This window comes from Symphalangus syndactylus, chromosome 1, assembly GCF_028878055.3.
Source record: "Symphalangus syndactylus isolate Jambi chromosome 1, NHGRI_mSymSyn1-v2.1_pri, whole genome shotgun sequence".
NCBI classification, from domain to species: Eukaryota; Metazoa; Chordata; class Mammalia; order Primates; family Hylobatidae; genus Symphalangus; species Symphalangus syndactylus.
Window position 1 is genome coordinate 115,954,410 of NC_072423.2, and position 16,061 is coordinate 115,970,470.

General features: G+C 44.7%; 2 protein-coding genes across 12 annotated transcripts in view; one reads left to right on the forward strand and one right to left on the reverse strand.

Moving 5' to 3' along the window:
* The window catches only part of EXOSC7 (exosome component 7), a 35,763-nt gene extending 31,232 nt beyond the window's left edge, over window positions 1-4,531 (reverse strand). For all 6 annotated transcript variants that reach the window (XR_010113984.1, XR_010113983.1, XR_008657989.2 and 3 more), the window contains exon 1: window positions 4,431-4,531. Coding sequence is in view for 3 of the 6 variants with exons in the window: in XM_055280279.2 (XP_055136254.2) it covers window positions 4,431-4,487 (57 nt within the window). In the remaining 3 variants the exon portion in view is untranslated. The remainder of the gene's footprint in view (window positions 1-4,430) is intronic.
* Window positions 4,532-4,539: 8 nt separating this feature from the next.
* The window catches only part of ZDHHC3 (zinc finger DHHC-type palmitoyltransferase 3), a 61,178-nt gene continuing 49,656 nt past the window's right edge, over window positions 4,540-16,061 (forward strand). For 3 of the 6 annotated variants that reach the window (XM_055280316.2, XM_055280326.2, XM_055280334.2), the window contains exon 1: window positions 4,585-4,822. The gene's annotated coding sequence lies outside the window, so the exon portion shown is untranslated. Of the gene's footprint in view, window positions 4,823-16,061 lie in introns of all 6 variants that reach the window. The other 3 variants (XM_055280355.2, XM_055280344.2, XM_063611003.1) reach the window with 3 other exon arrangements.

Sequence of the window (16,061 nt, forward strand, 5' to 3'; positions counted from 1 at the left end):
CCTCAGAGTCAAGTATAGGCTTTGCAATCAGACAGATCTGGATTTAAATCCCAGTGCCACCACTCACTGTGTCACCTTGGACAAGTGACTCAACCTGCCCGAGCTCAGTTCCTTGTCCGCAGAGATAATACTTACCTTCAGAACTGTTGTAAATATTCAATGAAATAAAAATTATAATATGTACCTAATAAGAATGGGATATAGCCTTCAAAGACTGAAAGAGAACCTAACAGAAGCCAATCAAATTATTTATCAAAATACTGATTTAATCCACCTTTTTGATTCTCTGTTCTCCCCTGGGAGAGGGGATCTGTTCACCAGGTTGACTCAAATTGTATCACCTAGACTCCCTTTGCTGGCTTCTAGTTGGGTTTGTCCAATGGAAGATACCAGATCAGAGGGTGCCCCTCACCCCCAATCTAGGGGCCACATTTCTGATAGTGCCTGCATCTATCCAAGACTATGACTTATGTTGGGCAACCCTTCCTCCACAGTTCCAGCTATCACTGAAATGTGGTAATACTGTTTCCTCCCCTGGCCCCTTTGGACTAGGGGCAGTAGCCACTCCCAGTAGTTGTCCTGGGGCTCCTCAACATCTCTTATTGGTTCCCTGAAACCCACCCATACTGCTCTAGACTCCCTCATAAAAGTCTACTGAATTATCTGAAGTGGGTTCCATTTTCTGCCAAAAACTAAAGTGATCCACCCTCCCTTCTCACAAACTGACTTCTCCCAAGTGTGACGCATCCTCTAGTGGCCATGTTTGAGCCTAATTATTCTGTCCATCCTTTCCCTCAACCCCCTAAAAGAACTAGAGTTTCTTTCTCTTGGAAACATGAGTTCGGAACTGAACGAGAAGGAATGGTCTCTTTTACAGAGGATCTGGGAAAGAACCACATTTTTTCTACCACTGGCCCAAGAAATAGAAAACCAATCTGCAGGCAGACAAAAACAAAGCAAAGGGGGCAGGGGGTGGGGCGGGGGAACAGCAGATTAGGATTCCTGGAGAAACACTTGCAGCCTTGTAATCCATACTATTTTGCTTGAGCCAGTGTGTTGGTTACCATTACTAGCAACTGAATCCTCAACACAACATCGTGAGGTTAATTTCAACCGCTTCTAACTATCACCAAAACAAGATGAAATATTCCCTGAAATAGTAAAAGAACCAAAGGCTGAAGGGAAAGTGACATCAGAAGCTGGAACGGACCTTACTGGACCGAAGGTGAAAAGTAAAACACAAAATGACTAGGACTATACAAGCAACAGGAGTCCAGGCAGGCACTGCTTAAGATGCACTGCCAGCACTCTATAACCAACGCAACAAAAGTTTAGGAGATTTCAGAACTGACTTAGTTGAGATTCCATGGTAGGCTCATTCACCTGCATCCTGACCTTTATTTGGATGGTCTAAATTGTGTTTTGCTCCTCCACAAATATGGCATATTTTTGGCCAACATTAATAAGCCCTTATGAAGACGTTGATTTGAAGCCCGTTACTCTGCATGGCTCTGTGATACACACAGCTGAGCATTTACCAACAACTGTGGCCAAATATGTCCATGGTACTGGTGAGAGGGAGGTTTAATTTAAAAAAATAAAAACACCATCCAACTCATTCCCCCTTTAAAGCTTACATCACTCATTCAATGCTACTAAGAACCTACCAAGTGCTAGACACTGGCTATGCCTTAAGGGTCCCCCATACAGACAAGTCAACAGGCTATTGCCTTCCAAGATCCATGATGAGGGTATGACTGAGCCTGTAAGACTTCTAGGATCGTGCTTCTGGCCACCTCTGCAAGCTGATCTTCCACCATTTCCCCCAGCCCACCCCTTGGGCTCCACATGTCCCCCACCTGAGGATTTACAGACTCACCACCCCTTCCTTCTGGAACACTCGTGCCTACTTAATTCTCAGCCATGCTGAGAACTCAGTTCAAATGCTATTTCCTTAGGGAAGCCTCCTCTGACCTCCCAGTCTAGATCGTGTCCCTGTTTTTTCCTTCATAGCACTCAGTACAATTTTGTATATAAACACTCAAGTACATTTATAATTTCTGCATCTTCCTTCTAGCATGACAGCTATATAAGGACAGGTTCCCTCCTAGCCCCCGAGTCTAGCTCAGCTCTGTGGTGAATGAATGAATACTGAGTCCTGAAGATACAGAGGAGGAATCCTTGACATGGATTTAGGTGGGGAATTCCACCTCCTTGGGGAAGCCTTCAGAGCATTACAAGTCCCTGGAATTCTTTTTATTTATTAAAAAAAAATATTTCTTTAGAGACGGGCTCTCATTGTGTTGCCCAAGCTGGTTTCAAACTCCTAGGCTCAAGCAATCCTCCCACCTCAGCCTTCCAAAGTGCTGGGATTACAGGCGTGAGTCACCATGCCCAGCCCCTGGTATACTTTAACTTCAACCTCCACTAACTGTACCACTTCCTTGGCATAGATCTTATATTACCTTTGTCTTCATTTTATTCACTTTTACTCTGTCTCCCTCCTATCTTTCATTTATTTCACAACCATGTTTTAGCACCCCTACTGTTTCCCACATAACATGCCAGGAGCTAGATATATGTTGGTAAATAAAATTAACTAACTTTGCCCAAATTAGATCCTAAGCATCTCAAGGACCAGAACTGAGGCTTATAGTCTTTTCTTCCCCCACAGCACCCAGCAGATAACAGGTGTGTTATAAATATAAATGATTTTCTAACTCATTATAAAGTAATAAAAGATTTATGACTATGGTGGGACTCTGCTGCTGGATAGCTAATGAACTGCCACGGGAATTAAGGTGCTGGGGAGAAATCTCTAACCTTGAGGTTACAGATATATCCATGCCTCAGTGCCACTTTCAGAGATGAAATGTGAGAGAAAACAGGACACATGACAGAGTCAGTCTATCATGGTAAGCTGCGGTAACAAAGAAAACCAAAGGTTTTTAGAGGAAAACGGTTATCCGTAATGTGTCCCTAAAAAACATACTTTGAGGATAAAAATCACCTGAACAAAGTGTATACAAAAATATAGCAGGGAAAGACATATCTAATTGCTTTTGGGCATTTTTATGCACCCTCACACACAAATAACATACATGTTACCCTGTAATACACACATATGTCCCACTATTGCTAATCTTGAATTATAACTAAAATATGCAACTGTGAGTTCTGACTTTATTATCCAGGCTTAATATGCTAAATATTGGCATTTCTTCATATATAAAGGGCCCAGAAGATAACAGCAGGTCACGACTTTTAAATGGACATGTCCTTAACTCACGTTGTGGGACTTTAATGATAGCTGGCCGCTTCAATCTGATGGCTACATCACGGGACCACTGACTTTGCAGTTGGTACTGACAGAGGAAAGGCACGAGGAAAAGAGGTAGGGGCTGTCGCCAGAATTCTGCCAAGGATGAGATGAAGAACTCTGATAGGAGGACCACACCTTGGGTTAACAAGTGGAGACACAGCCAGAGGAGGATACAGGGTAGCTCGTTACCAGGTCCAACATTTTTCAACCCTCATTCTGGAGTGGTCAAAACCAGGGGTTTAATACAGAACACAGAGGATATTAGGTTATAGCTGCCTAGGGATCTTAGTTCTCCATCGGCAAAATGGAAACAGCACTTAGGCTATCGGCTACCTAGCCGCTTTTTTTTTTTTTTTTTTTTTTTTTTTGAGATGGAGTCTCACTCTGTCGCCCAGACTGGAGTGCAGTGGCGCGATCTCGGCTCACTGCAACCTCCGCCTCCCGGGTTCAAGCGATTCTCCTGCCTCAGCCTCCCGAGTAGCTGGGACTACAGGCGTGCGCCACCACGCCCAGCTGAATTTTTTTGTATTTTTAGCAGAGACGGGGTTTCACCATGTAGGCCAGGACGGTCTCCTGACCTCATGATCCGCCCGCCTCGGCCTCCCAAAGTGCTGGGATTACAGGCGTCCTAGCCGCTTTTTAAAAACCCTTCCCCCTTTATTTGTACGGCAATTTGTATTTTCAAAGTGCGTTCACCTCGCATGCGCCTCCTAACCACGAGGTGAGGAAAAGCAGGCCAGAAGCCCACCTCCAAACTCCCATTTCCTCGAAGAGAAAAGTGAGGCTCGGACCAGTTAATGTGCGCGAATGCCGAATGGATGGCCCTGGGGGCGATGCTCTCTCACTAAGGCCTCCGAGACTGCCCAACGCTTCCTGCCCGGGTTCAGAATCTTATAGACCCGCAAAACTGCAAATGCGCTAACAGTCCTAAAAACGTCCGCGTTGCCAGCTCTGAATTGCAAACGCCGGTAGCAGAGCCGTTTAATCACAAGGTAAACGGAAAGTCGCCGCAGCTCGGCTGCCTTCTCCCTGGCAAACCCAGGGCAGGCCGCGACCCGCAGGGCCAGGCTGAACCCGGCGGCCGACACAACGCCGCTGCTGTCGCTACCTGGACGCCGTGCACGATGTACACCTTCTCCGCCTCGCTCAGCGCCACGGACGCCATGCTGCCGAACTGCCCCGCGAGTCGTACGTCATCTGCGCGCGTCGCCTCCTCTGGACCGCGCCCCGACGTCCCACCCCCCGCGTCAGCGCGTCATCAACCTGCGCGGCGGCCGCTGCTGCACCCGCGGCCGCCGCCACTGCCGGGAGCTCGATGGGCTTCTCCTGCGCGCCGCCCGGTGTCTGGCCGAGTCCAGAGAGCCGCGGCGCCTCGTTCCGAGGAGCCATCGCCGCAGCCCGAGGCCGGGTCCCGGGTTGGGGACTGCAGGGGAAGGCAGCGGCGGCGGCGGCGGGAGCCCCACCGGGGTCTGGGACTGGGGAACTGCCTCCGGCTTCACGGTCAGTTGGGAAGGGAAACTGGGGTAGGGGTGAAGAAGCTGGGGTGAGGCGAGCCACACGGGCCGGGGGACTCCTAGTGGGAGAGGCGTGCGGCGTAGTTACTCAGAGCTGGAGTTGACTTAGGAGCTCGTGTGTATGTGTGTGTGTGAGAGAGAGAGACCCCGACTAAGAAGGGGCGGACGTCGTGATTGGCCCGGGGATGCTGTTTGCCCGCTCTTCTCCCCTCCATTTCTCTAGTCCCTAGGGTGGCTGAAGAGGAGAGGCGATGCAGCCCTCCGTAGGTAGTTCTTGGTGGGAAGGGTCTGGGAGTGGGGGACACTAGTCCTAAGGCGTCCTCACCCCTCCACCCAGGAATATCTCTCGCTGGCTCTCTCACTCTCTATGACCGAACGCTGTCCCAGTACCTTGCTGGGACCTCTTGCCTCGGGTGCTTACCAGAGCGTTGTCCCACTGACAGGGGGGAGGAGGCGCTTGGTAACCGGCGCTGGCAAGGTGCGCAGTGCCCGGACGTCCCCGACGCTTCCTAGCGGGAACTGGAAACCCGGGCTTGATGGAAGTGATTACTGGGAGCTGGGAGCAGTTGCCCGAAAAAAAGCCAACCCCAACCCCTTGCGATGGCCGAGTGGGAGTATGGGCATTGGATACCCGGAGAGGATATCTGCAAGGTGAAGCTGGGGTCACCAAAGGAACTCATTAAGGCGGGGCTGACCAAGTATGGTGCAAGTTTTAAAGGAGCCGTGTGGATAAATGGGAGAAAGTTAACCCAAATTAGTTGAAGCAAGGAGAGCAGGTTAAAGCAAGTCTGATGACTTTCCTCGTGCTCCATTTTTGAGGACCCTCCCTGTTCTCAAAAGTGAAAGTAACCCTGAGCAGCTTGATCAGCGAAAAAAAAAATGGTATTTATCAGATAATGGCTTCAAATAGTTTCAGATAACTATTGGGAGCCTACTATAGTTAGGCTTTGTGCTACCTTTAGAACACAAGACAAGTAAAACACACTATGCCCAGAGAAGTTCCCTGGGCAGATGAAGGCTCTGGGGCCAACATAACCACAGATCATGGTGGTTAGAGCTATGATGGTGGCATCAGTGGGCACAGTGGGATTGGGAGGTCGTCTGATAAGGTTATAGAGAGGAAGTGCTTGCTCACCTTCTTAAGCATTAAACTGCTGAGCTCCAAAATTGGTGATCAGTTCTTCGTAGACTGGACATTAGATGTTTCTTATGTCCCTACATAATTCTCTACAGAGGCACCTAAAAGGAAGACAGCTTGCAGGGTTGGACTTTGCCTTCCAGGGAAACTGAAAGAGGTGAAGCCGGGAGGATTTCCTCCCTAATGAAGGCACAGGTGCCCCACCTGTTGTGGCACATAGATGTGTTTGTGTGTGGTTGGACGGCTGGGTTTTGTGTGAGGAGCTCTGTTGTGATAAGATAACATGAGATTGCTGATGTTATAAATGATATTTTCTAGATGTGCTAGAGATTGCTCAGAAAGGAGAGACCGTGGAAGTGGGATTTTAGAAGCTAGGATATCTGAGGAGACAGGATTTAAGAGGTGACGGCAAATGGACAGATCAGAAAGACACAGGAAGAAAAGCCTGAGTTCAGATACCGTGGAGTTATCTTTATATAAAGATTTTCCAATGTCTTAAAATATAGAACATGTATTTGAACTGTTCCCCCCTCACAATTGACAGGAATTCAATACTGGACAAGGGTCTGCAGTATTTGCTAAATAATGTTATGAATGATGTCTTATATATTAGGCTAAGTAGGTAAGAGAGATGTAAACAGTAGAATGTTCCTTTTTAAATTGTCTACTAAAACAATGACAATCTTCACTAATCATTCTGCTTAAATACTGCCAGAACATTTTTATCACCTTTGCATTGGACATCTTTAAAATCCATAAATTCTGAGTTCTTTTTTAGTGTATTGAAGTAATTCGAAGAACATATGATAACCAAAAAAATCAAGAAGTCAAGGATGGCACAGTATTAAACCATCTTGTTTTTCCATCACTATTAGATTCATTTATTGAATGAATAAATGAATTGGGGCATACTCTTCTGTAGGGTTGTGTATTCTAAAACCTTATACTCTAATTTTCAACACTAATTTACATAGTGCTTTTTGTATGCCAAGCATTGTTCTAAGCACTTTATGAAGATTAACCAGGCTAGGTGTGGTGGCTCACACCTGTAATCCCAGCACTTTGGGAGGCTGAGGCAGGTGGATCACCTGAGGTTGGGAGTTTGAGACCAGCCTGACCAACATGGAGAAACCCCATCTTTACTAAAAATACAAAATTACCCGGGCATGGTGGCGCATGCCTGTAGTCCCAGCTACTCGGGAGGCTGAGGCAGGAGAATCGCTTGAACCCAGGAGGCGGAGGTTTTAGTGAGCTGAGATCACGCCATTGCACTACAGCCTGGGCAACAAGAGCGAAACTCCATCTCAAAAAAAAAAAAAATAACTGATTCAATCCTTGCAACAGCCCTATGATGCAAGTATTTTTATCCCTATTTTACAGATTAGGAAATGAGGCACAGAGAGGTTAAATGCCTTAACCGGGGTCACAGGTTACATCATTGGTAAATGGCAGAACCAGGACCTGAGACCAGGCAGTCTAGCTCTCCTGCCCATACTCCTAACCATCACCTTACACAGCCTCCCTCCAGGTTTTATTACATTCACTAGATTATTTGGTGAAGGAAGTCCCAATTTTGCTATGGCATTGGTAACTGTCCTATGAACTATATAGTTAATCTTAATCCCAAAAGCAAGAAGTCTGTTCAAGCATAAACTCATATCCCTTGAATCATTTTTCTAGAGGAACATGGAATGTGGTGCTGATGGGAATGTGGTTGCTGTGTCTGTTGCAGCTCAATATTTTAAACAAGGGAAAAGGTTATATATGAGCAGAATAGAGCTTAACTCCAAGTAGCTAAGGAGAGAGCCCTCAATGGCAAAGATGGCTGATAGATCTGATACTAGGGTTGAGTAGCATGCATGGAGACCCAGATTCCAACCGTATGCCATACTCAGATATCTAGAAACCCTTCAGACAGTGTGTTTGCATGCCTGTGAGTCCCTAGTGTTCTTATGGGCATAAAGAGATAAACTCAAAACACAGCAGCTGCCTAAAAGTAGTTTAGAATTTATTATAGTGGGGGAGCCCAGGACCTCGAACTACTGCATGAACAAGACAATAAAATAAAGTGCTCAATTGAGACATGTGGCAATTAGAAGAGAGGCCAGCCTATAATAAGGTGCTAATTGTGCAGGCCAGGTATCAAATACAAAACGTAAAGAGCTGCTGCTAGCCACAAGCTGGCAACAATAACATTACAGAGATGGAGTAACTCTGTCCCACCCAGCCTTGGTTAATTAAACCAATAAAAGCCAGTTACAAAAGAGCTTCAGGGCAATGCCGAGTCTGTGGTGCTGATGTTGCAGAGAGCTTTTTTGGAGACAGAGTCTCGCTCTGTTGTCTAGGCTGGAGTGCGGTGGTGGCACGATCTCTGCTCACCGCAACCTCCGCCTCCTAGGTTCAAGAGATTCTTGTGCCTCAGCCTCCCGAGTAGCTGGGATTACAAGTGTAATCCCGGCTAATTTTTGTATTTTTGGTAGAGACTGGGTTTGGCCATGTTGGTCAGGCTGGTCTCGAACTCCTGGCCTCAAGAGATCTGCCTGCCTCGGCCTCCCAAAGTGCTGTGATTATGGGCATGAGCCACCATGCCCAGCCGCAGAGAGCTCTTAAAAGCCCAGTAGGAAACCTTCTGTTCCCAGTCCTAAGCAGACATGGCCACGTTTTAGGCCTTTTCCTTTGCATTTTCACCATTAGCCCAACACCTTCGAAATGTACAAAGTGAGTTACTGTTTTCCCTATAGATCTGTTTCCTTTAAACACTTTGCATTTGTCCTGCCTGTACCTTGTCTTAAAAGAATGAGGTAGGAGGATCCCTTAAGCCCCGGAGTTTGAGTCCAGCCTGGGCAACATAGACCCCATCACTAAAAAATAATAAAATGAGTAATAAAATAATGATAGAAATGAAGAATATCTGTAAAGAATACTGTCATAGTCTGGTCAGCAGGTCTTCATCTGTCTTCTAGACATTATAACTTGGGATTACAGTGATAGAAAAATTGCTAGTAATACATAGGTAAAGCTTACTCTTAATTAGAGGAAAAGTTATACGGTCTTCATGTGTGTTTCATTTTGGGAGAGTGATAGCATGTTTCCTATGTCTCATTAGGGCATATTTGAGAAAAGGGGGTCACAGATCCTGATTACCAAATGTAGAAATATTTAAACACACACACCCTGATAGCCATGGAAAGTAACAAAGTCTCTCAAGTAGAAGTGGAGGGGTGATGTCGCAATATTGACCCGCTAGGGGAAAAAATGAGGCTCATGCCATTGCTGCCTTTAGTTCCTTCCTGTTTCGCATTTTAAAAAATCATTTGCCTTCCTCCTCGGAAGCAGATTTCCAGAGACAAATGGCCAGTTCATTCATGGCTTTCAACCGTGAAGGTGAGAAGGCTCCAGGTGCATGTCCCACTTAATTCAGTCATACATCCTAATACATTTGGAATGCATGGGAAATGTCATCATTTCATTGTCTCCTCCAAACCATAGCCTTCCCAGTATGTATTGACTTGGTGCTTGAACTCTTGGTGAGATATGAATATGTATTTCCTATTCAAGGTCAGTGGAGATGGAATGCCTTTGGATGAGATCACTTTCTTACCTTAGCAAGGTGAGCCTAATGGGACAAGTACAGTTCTGGCCGCAGTCCTGTTGCAGTAAAGTCTTCAGTATGTGAAGTGTATATTTCTAAACCAAGAAATAGCAGCAGAGAATCTAGAAAGACAGGTTGGTTAGGAAGATAACAATCTATGGTGGAAGGACTTCCGGGCATCTTAGTCCAAAGATTTGGGCTATGCTATTAACTTGATTTATGACTTTGAACAAGTCGGTTAACCTAAGTCTCATTTTGCCCTCAAGTGAGTATCTTGCCAGGTTTTAAAACTCAGAATGGATCCTGGATATGCAAATATTTGAATATTGAAAAATGGCCATGTTTAACTTGGGGTTTTTAAGACTTCTTTCATTTACCACTTTGTTATACTTGATATATTTTGCTAGTGCTTTTTCCACTCTGAAAAAAAATTAAATGAACAAAAGGAAGTCGTAATTTTGTGCTGTACTTGATTGAAAAAACTAAACATGCTCAGGAAATTGCTAAGAGAAATAGTTACTAGTGGGCTTCTTTTTGAATATTAGCAAATCAGGAAAAGAGGTTAAGGGAAGCTTTTGGTAAAAAAATGTAAAATCCAAGATACTAACAAAGAAAACGTTGAATTTGCCCCTGAGAACAGAGGACTCATAGAATCTCAGCCCTGCAAGGGCCGCTAGCAATCAGCGTGATCTTCCCCTTTGTTTTATCAAATGAGGAAACTGAGGCCCAGAATGGTAACTGTCTTGCCTCAGATTGTGAGGCTAGCAAGTGGCAGGATTGGGAGTAAACTCTGGCCTCTTGATTCCAAGCTCAGTCTTCATTCCCTTTAGCACTAGCCTCCCATCTATTTCCAAAGCCCTCTAGTGAATGGCTGGAGAGCCCCTCAGCAGGTAAGCAGGGGCTGTGTTCTCTTTCTCACAGCCCATTACAGCCTTCTTTCTGTGGTCCCAGGTTCCTCCCGGGGCTCTGCCCTTGCATTGCCATTTACAGTGCCTGGAATAAGTGATACCAGCAGATTCCTGAAAGTCAAATGGCTCCCCTTTTTGAGCCCTAGTACCTAGTACAGTTGCAATAACTGGTTCTCTCCCTTCCCTAGCTAGTCTTTCGGATTTCTCTAAGCACTTTTGCTTTTAGTCCTAAAAACACCCAAGCTCTGGCCTAGCCTAAGTGATGTCACGGTGGCTGTGTGGCTGCACATGACACAATGTGGGCCCAGGTGCCATTCTCAACATCCTCAGGTGGAAACCTTTGCTGATTGGTCTCTGCCTAGCGTAGGGGGAGGCGCTTTTTCTCACAGAAAGCAGCATCTGTTACTTGGCACCACAGGAAGTATTTCCCAGCCAAAGCAGATTTTAGGGATTCAATCCTAGGGTGACTCTTCTGGCTGAGGCTTCATGGCCTTCCTGCCTCCTAGGTTAGGGCAGGACAGTATTCTAAATGTTGGCTGATATTCAGCCAGGGCTCCACCTTAGAGCCCAAAATGCTTATGTTCAGGCTTGTGGCCTGTGAGCACCACTGCATGCAGCCCACCTGATAATGCCACCTCTGCATAACCATGTGTGGACAAGATAGCCAAACCGTAAGTAACCCAAGGTCACTGATGGAAACATCAATACTCCTCCCCCTTTTATTTTCTAGTTGTTAGACAAAATTTAATTGTTAATAGTAAGTAGTGAAAAGCAGGCCCTGGGGCAAGAGCAGACTTTGGGAATATATCCTGTCTCCACCACTTCCTGGAAGTATGAATGTAGGCATGCTTCAGTTTTCTCGTTTCTAAAAGCGGGTTGGGGAAGTGGGCATTTATACCTGCAAAATAGAGTAGATGTGAGAATCAAGCAGGAAGAGGCATGTGTAGCAAGCAGCCCAGTGCCCGGATGGAGGCAGGGGTGACACCTTAAGTAAGGGTCAGGAAAGAATCAGGGCCCCACCCTACATTCAGCATATCCCACACTTTGGCAACAATCAAGCAAAACTGGAGCCTACCCTCACAGAGTCCAGAAGGCAGTTCATTGTCAAATGAGATCGTGCACTGGATTACAAAGGGGTTCACAAACTATAAGAGCATCACCGTCATCGGCAAGTGTTCATTGGGTAGCTGGAGCAGTCATTTATTGTTGCCTTTATGAAGATGCTCCTGCTGGCTTACAAACTTCCTTCAAGGAGGAGTTAATGCAGGGAGATGGCAGCGTAGCAATTAAACAGATTGTAGTAGTTACCATCCATTAGACCTAGAAAACAAGTTAGCCACCTCTCTGTGAAGACCCACTGACTCCTTGAGCTTCACCTCCTTACTCATCTGTAAAACAGAGTGGACCACAATTTGGAAGCAGGGCGGGTAGTTCTCACAGCCTCTTTACAAACAGCTATGTTTTTGAGGGCCCAAGTCTGTGAGGTAACCCAATGAGTGTCATGCTCCATTAATGAGACAGGTGCCAGAAGGGGCTCATAGTAGAAGGAATGCTCAATTTTTATTTATTCATTTGTTTGTTTGTTTGACAGGGTCACACTCTGTCACCCAAGCTGGAGTGCAGTGGTGCAATCTTATCTCACTGCAGCCTCAACCTTCTGGGCTCAGGCGATCCTCCCATCTCAGCTTCCCAAGTAGCTGGGACTATAAGCACACACCGTCATGCTCGGCTAATTGTTTAAGATTTTTGTAGAGATGAGGTCTCGCTATATTGCCCAGGCTAGTCTCGAACTCCTGGGCTCAAGCCATCTGTCTGTGTGGGTCTCCCAAAGTGTCTTTACAGGCAGGAGCCACCATGCCCAGGCTTGGTTTTTTGTTTTTTGTTTTTTTTTAAAGAATAGGTATTGTGGGTGCCCAGAAGCTAGTGAAAGGAAAGTGTGCTTAGAGTGCCTTTCTTGAGTGTTTTTTGTTTTTTTTTTTTTTGTTTTAAAGAGTCAGAGATTAGAGATCCTAGTCCATCCCCCTCACTTTAGAGAGGAAGATGCTAAAGCTAAGTTGAAGTAACTTCTCCTCAGGTCCCTCAAATGTGTGTAAGGGAGCAGGAAGTACAACTCCTATTTCCTGCTTGTGCATTTCTCTCACTCCAACTTTGGGTGAAAAAAAAAAAATCCATGTGCTATGCCAAAAAGTGCAGTCTGTGACGGCAAGCAGAGCCATTTTGAATCCTGGCTGCACCACCACCTCACTCCATGCGACCTTGGGAATATTCCCCAACCCCTCTGAGCCTTACTTTTTCCATTTCTGCAATGGCGAATAAAAGCTGCCATGCTGGGTTGCTGTAAGAATTAAAATGAGCTGCTTTGTGTAGTCCTGAAGCATAATAGGCATTCAGTTAATGCTGATGCCCATCTGCATTGCTGTAGCCAGTACTGCATGGTTTGCCTAAAACATAAGTTTTCGACAAAATGTCAAAAGGACTTAAATTTTCACATTTGTAAAACAGGAAAATTTGACCAAAATCCACCACATGGTCTTTAATATTTCTCCCAGCTCTAAAATTCTGATTATTTTTTAACCAGTTACTCTTACAAGTGGTCTTGTTTTAAACTTGTCTCAATTTTTCTGTTCGTTGCAATGTATAAACGACGCCCATGAAAAGGGAAATAGACTGTGTTACCCAAATGAGTGGTGTCGTCTACAGATCTCCAATGTTTGTAACATTTATTATATCACACTATACATGGGTGTGTCTTTTTTTTCCCCAATTAAAAAAAAATTTATAAAAACAAGGTCTCACTATGTTGGCCAGGCTGGTCTCTAACTCCGGGGCTCCAGTGATCCTCTTGCCTCAGCCTCCCAAAGGGTTGGGATTGCAGATGTGAACCACTCCACCTGGTTCAGGTGTATATTTTTTTAGTAGATTAGTAAAGCCAGGAGTTGGTAAAATAGCCAATTGTAATAAAATAGTTATAGTAAGTAGAGGAGCTGTCAGCCTCCATGAGCTATCCAAATCCCAGACTGTTTTCTGAAATGAAAGACATTGGTAGGAGTCTCAGTGTGTGCATGAATGGGTTTTGTAAAAAGGTGGTCAGTCATGAGGCAAGAAGGAAATTTCAGTTTACTGACCAATTCCTGGTTTCCTCAATGAACTGAAATATGTGTAAGATTTGGCTTGGAGGTACAATATTTTACTTTTTTTTTTTCCGTTTGTTTTTTGTTGAAGGCTGAGTATGACAGAGACAAAAGGCAGGCAGAGGGAGACAACCCCTGCTGTAGAGAGAGAAACAGTATAGACTTGTTGGTAGTAAAGATCTTATAAAACAGGCCAGCTCGCTCTGCCTGTCTGGACACTTTCCTTGGATAGCAGGGTGTGCTGCAGAAGATAAGGCACCTTTCTTCTGTTAGGCTTCATACCACACCCTTACCTTTTTGAAAAAGTTTAGTGACTCATCCTGTTTTTTAATGAAATATTTCAAACATAGTGATTCATGGTTCATTCTTTGTTTTTCTGAGACTCATCTAAAAAGTGGGCATAAAATTTACAATCCTTTTGGATCCTTACACAAATTAAGGTAATTGTAGTGCAGGTGAATTGATTTTCTACTTGACCAGTTTTGTTTCTAAAGCTTCTAAGGCAAAGATCATCTATTTGATCTTTGAGGTTGCAGGGCTGGCTTGTGAATACTTTAAGACTATCACTCTAAAATGTGAGAAGTTCTAAAAGAAACAAACACCACGTTGTTAAGACTGTACGATTTAAACCATAGAAGGTTAATGTTATCTTGATTAGAGTAAATTTCAGCTGAGAGTTATAGACATATCAGAAAAGATGCTACCCTCTTTCAGTGGACATTTTAAGTGATTGTTTAAGGGTAGACTGAACTATTTAACTGCGGTAAGAATTAGTTTAGGTGGGAATTCAGTGTTTAGGACAAGTTCAAGAGGATACCAGACCAGCCCTCAACAGCAGTCTAGCGTAAAACTAGATTTATTAAAATGTCACATATTTACTTGAAACAAATTTTGGCTTAAGCCAAAAGCATCCTGTTTTAGAATTTCTACTATTTTGCTGATGTTCATGACATCTGCTAAGAAGCTGGTGAAATTGAGTTTCAATTTTATAGTTCCTACTTGTAGGGAGCCAGAAAGTTTAATCCCTCAATTTTTGTTTTAAGTATATAGATAATCCTTATCTCTAAGCCAAGGGGAGATCATTGCACCTGATTTCGAGTTTGTTAAACCAGTCTGTATATAACTATTTCATACAGGCTCCAATGGTTGAGCCTGTTAATTGCCCTTTGTTGATGCTACTTTATACCATCTCAAGATGTATGCTGTTCACGAGTGCATGAATGTTCATGTGGATGTGAGAATGTGGGTGGATGTGGTGTTTTAGAAAAGTAATCCTCACAAAGTACTTTGAGGTGCTTCCAAAGATTTGGTTTTAGATCTGGCTGAACTACTCCATGACTTTAGTGTAGGATCTTGTCTTATGAAAGCAGGCGAACAGGACTTGTTGGCAATCTGAGAGGATGGGGGTCCTTGGGACACTTGCTGGACTGAGAACAGTGGCATTTTGGGACTCTATACATTCAATAGAGAACTTTTATGTTTGATGTGACAATCATGCTTTGACCCTGTCCATAAAGCATGGACTATGGGTCAGGGTTTTGTTTTGGGTTTTTTTGCCACATGATAAAGATTTGTAGGGATTTGCCCCTCACTCAGCAAATGATGTAGCCGGATTCTGCCCATCACTAGCAGTCAACACTTGGCCAGGCCAGTTCATCCTGGCCAACCCGATGAAGTGCCACAGTGGGATGGGGCCTGAGAGCTTGGCATTAGCACCACCATGTTCAAACCCTTTGAGCTGCCTACCATGGAGAGACAGCATGGGGATTCAGGTATAAGTGGTGTACCTCAAGGCTGACCCAGCAACCCAGTCCCTGGGGCTCATGGAGCCCCGACTCCACTTCACTGAATATATTTGTGTCTGTCAGTGTGAGTTAGTGGAAGAGCACACTTATGATTAGGTATAATGAAGCACGTGTGTCATATATGGATCTGGAGGCAATTCTCTGGACCAGAAGCAGTTTTTGTTGTTGCTTTTAGAATAGCACTAATTTCTGGCATTTCTTGGTTTTGGTTTCTAGAACTCTGTGAAGGAATACTAGCTGATTTTCTTTGACTTCCCACACACTGCCCCCCACAGAGCTCAGATCATCATTTTGACACCACATCTTATCAGGATTGCTGGCACTAGGGAGCTCCAGAACACCTCTGGGCCTGTGGATCCGTTTCTCCTGTGACTTCCTTACCCCCACCCCTCCCCAGGCTTAGTTCCTTTGCCTTTCTGGGCTTCAGTGAACCCTTCTATCAGGTGAAAAGAATAATTACCTTGAACATAGAATACTAATATATGGAGGCGCTAACTCTTTTTAATGCTATAAAACCCTTAGCCAAAAAACTTCAATATAGATTACTATAATTCAAATTACAAAATGATCATTGTTCTAGATCTTCCTTGGAAAACTATTAGCCACTTAGAGGAACGGAAAACCTAATACCACCAAAATGAGACTCAGACC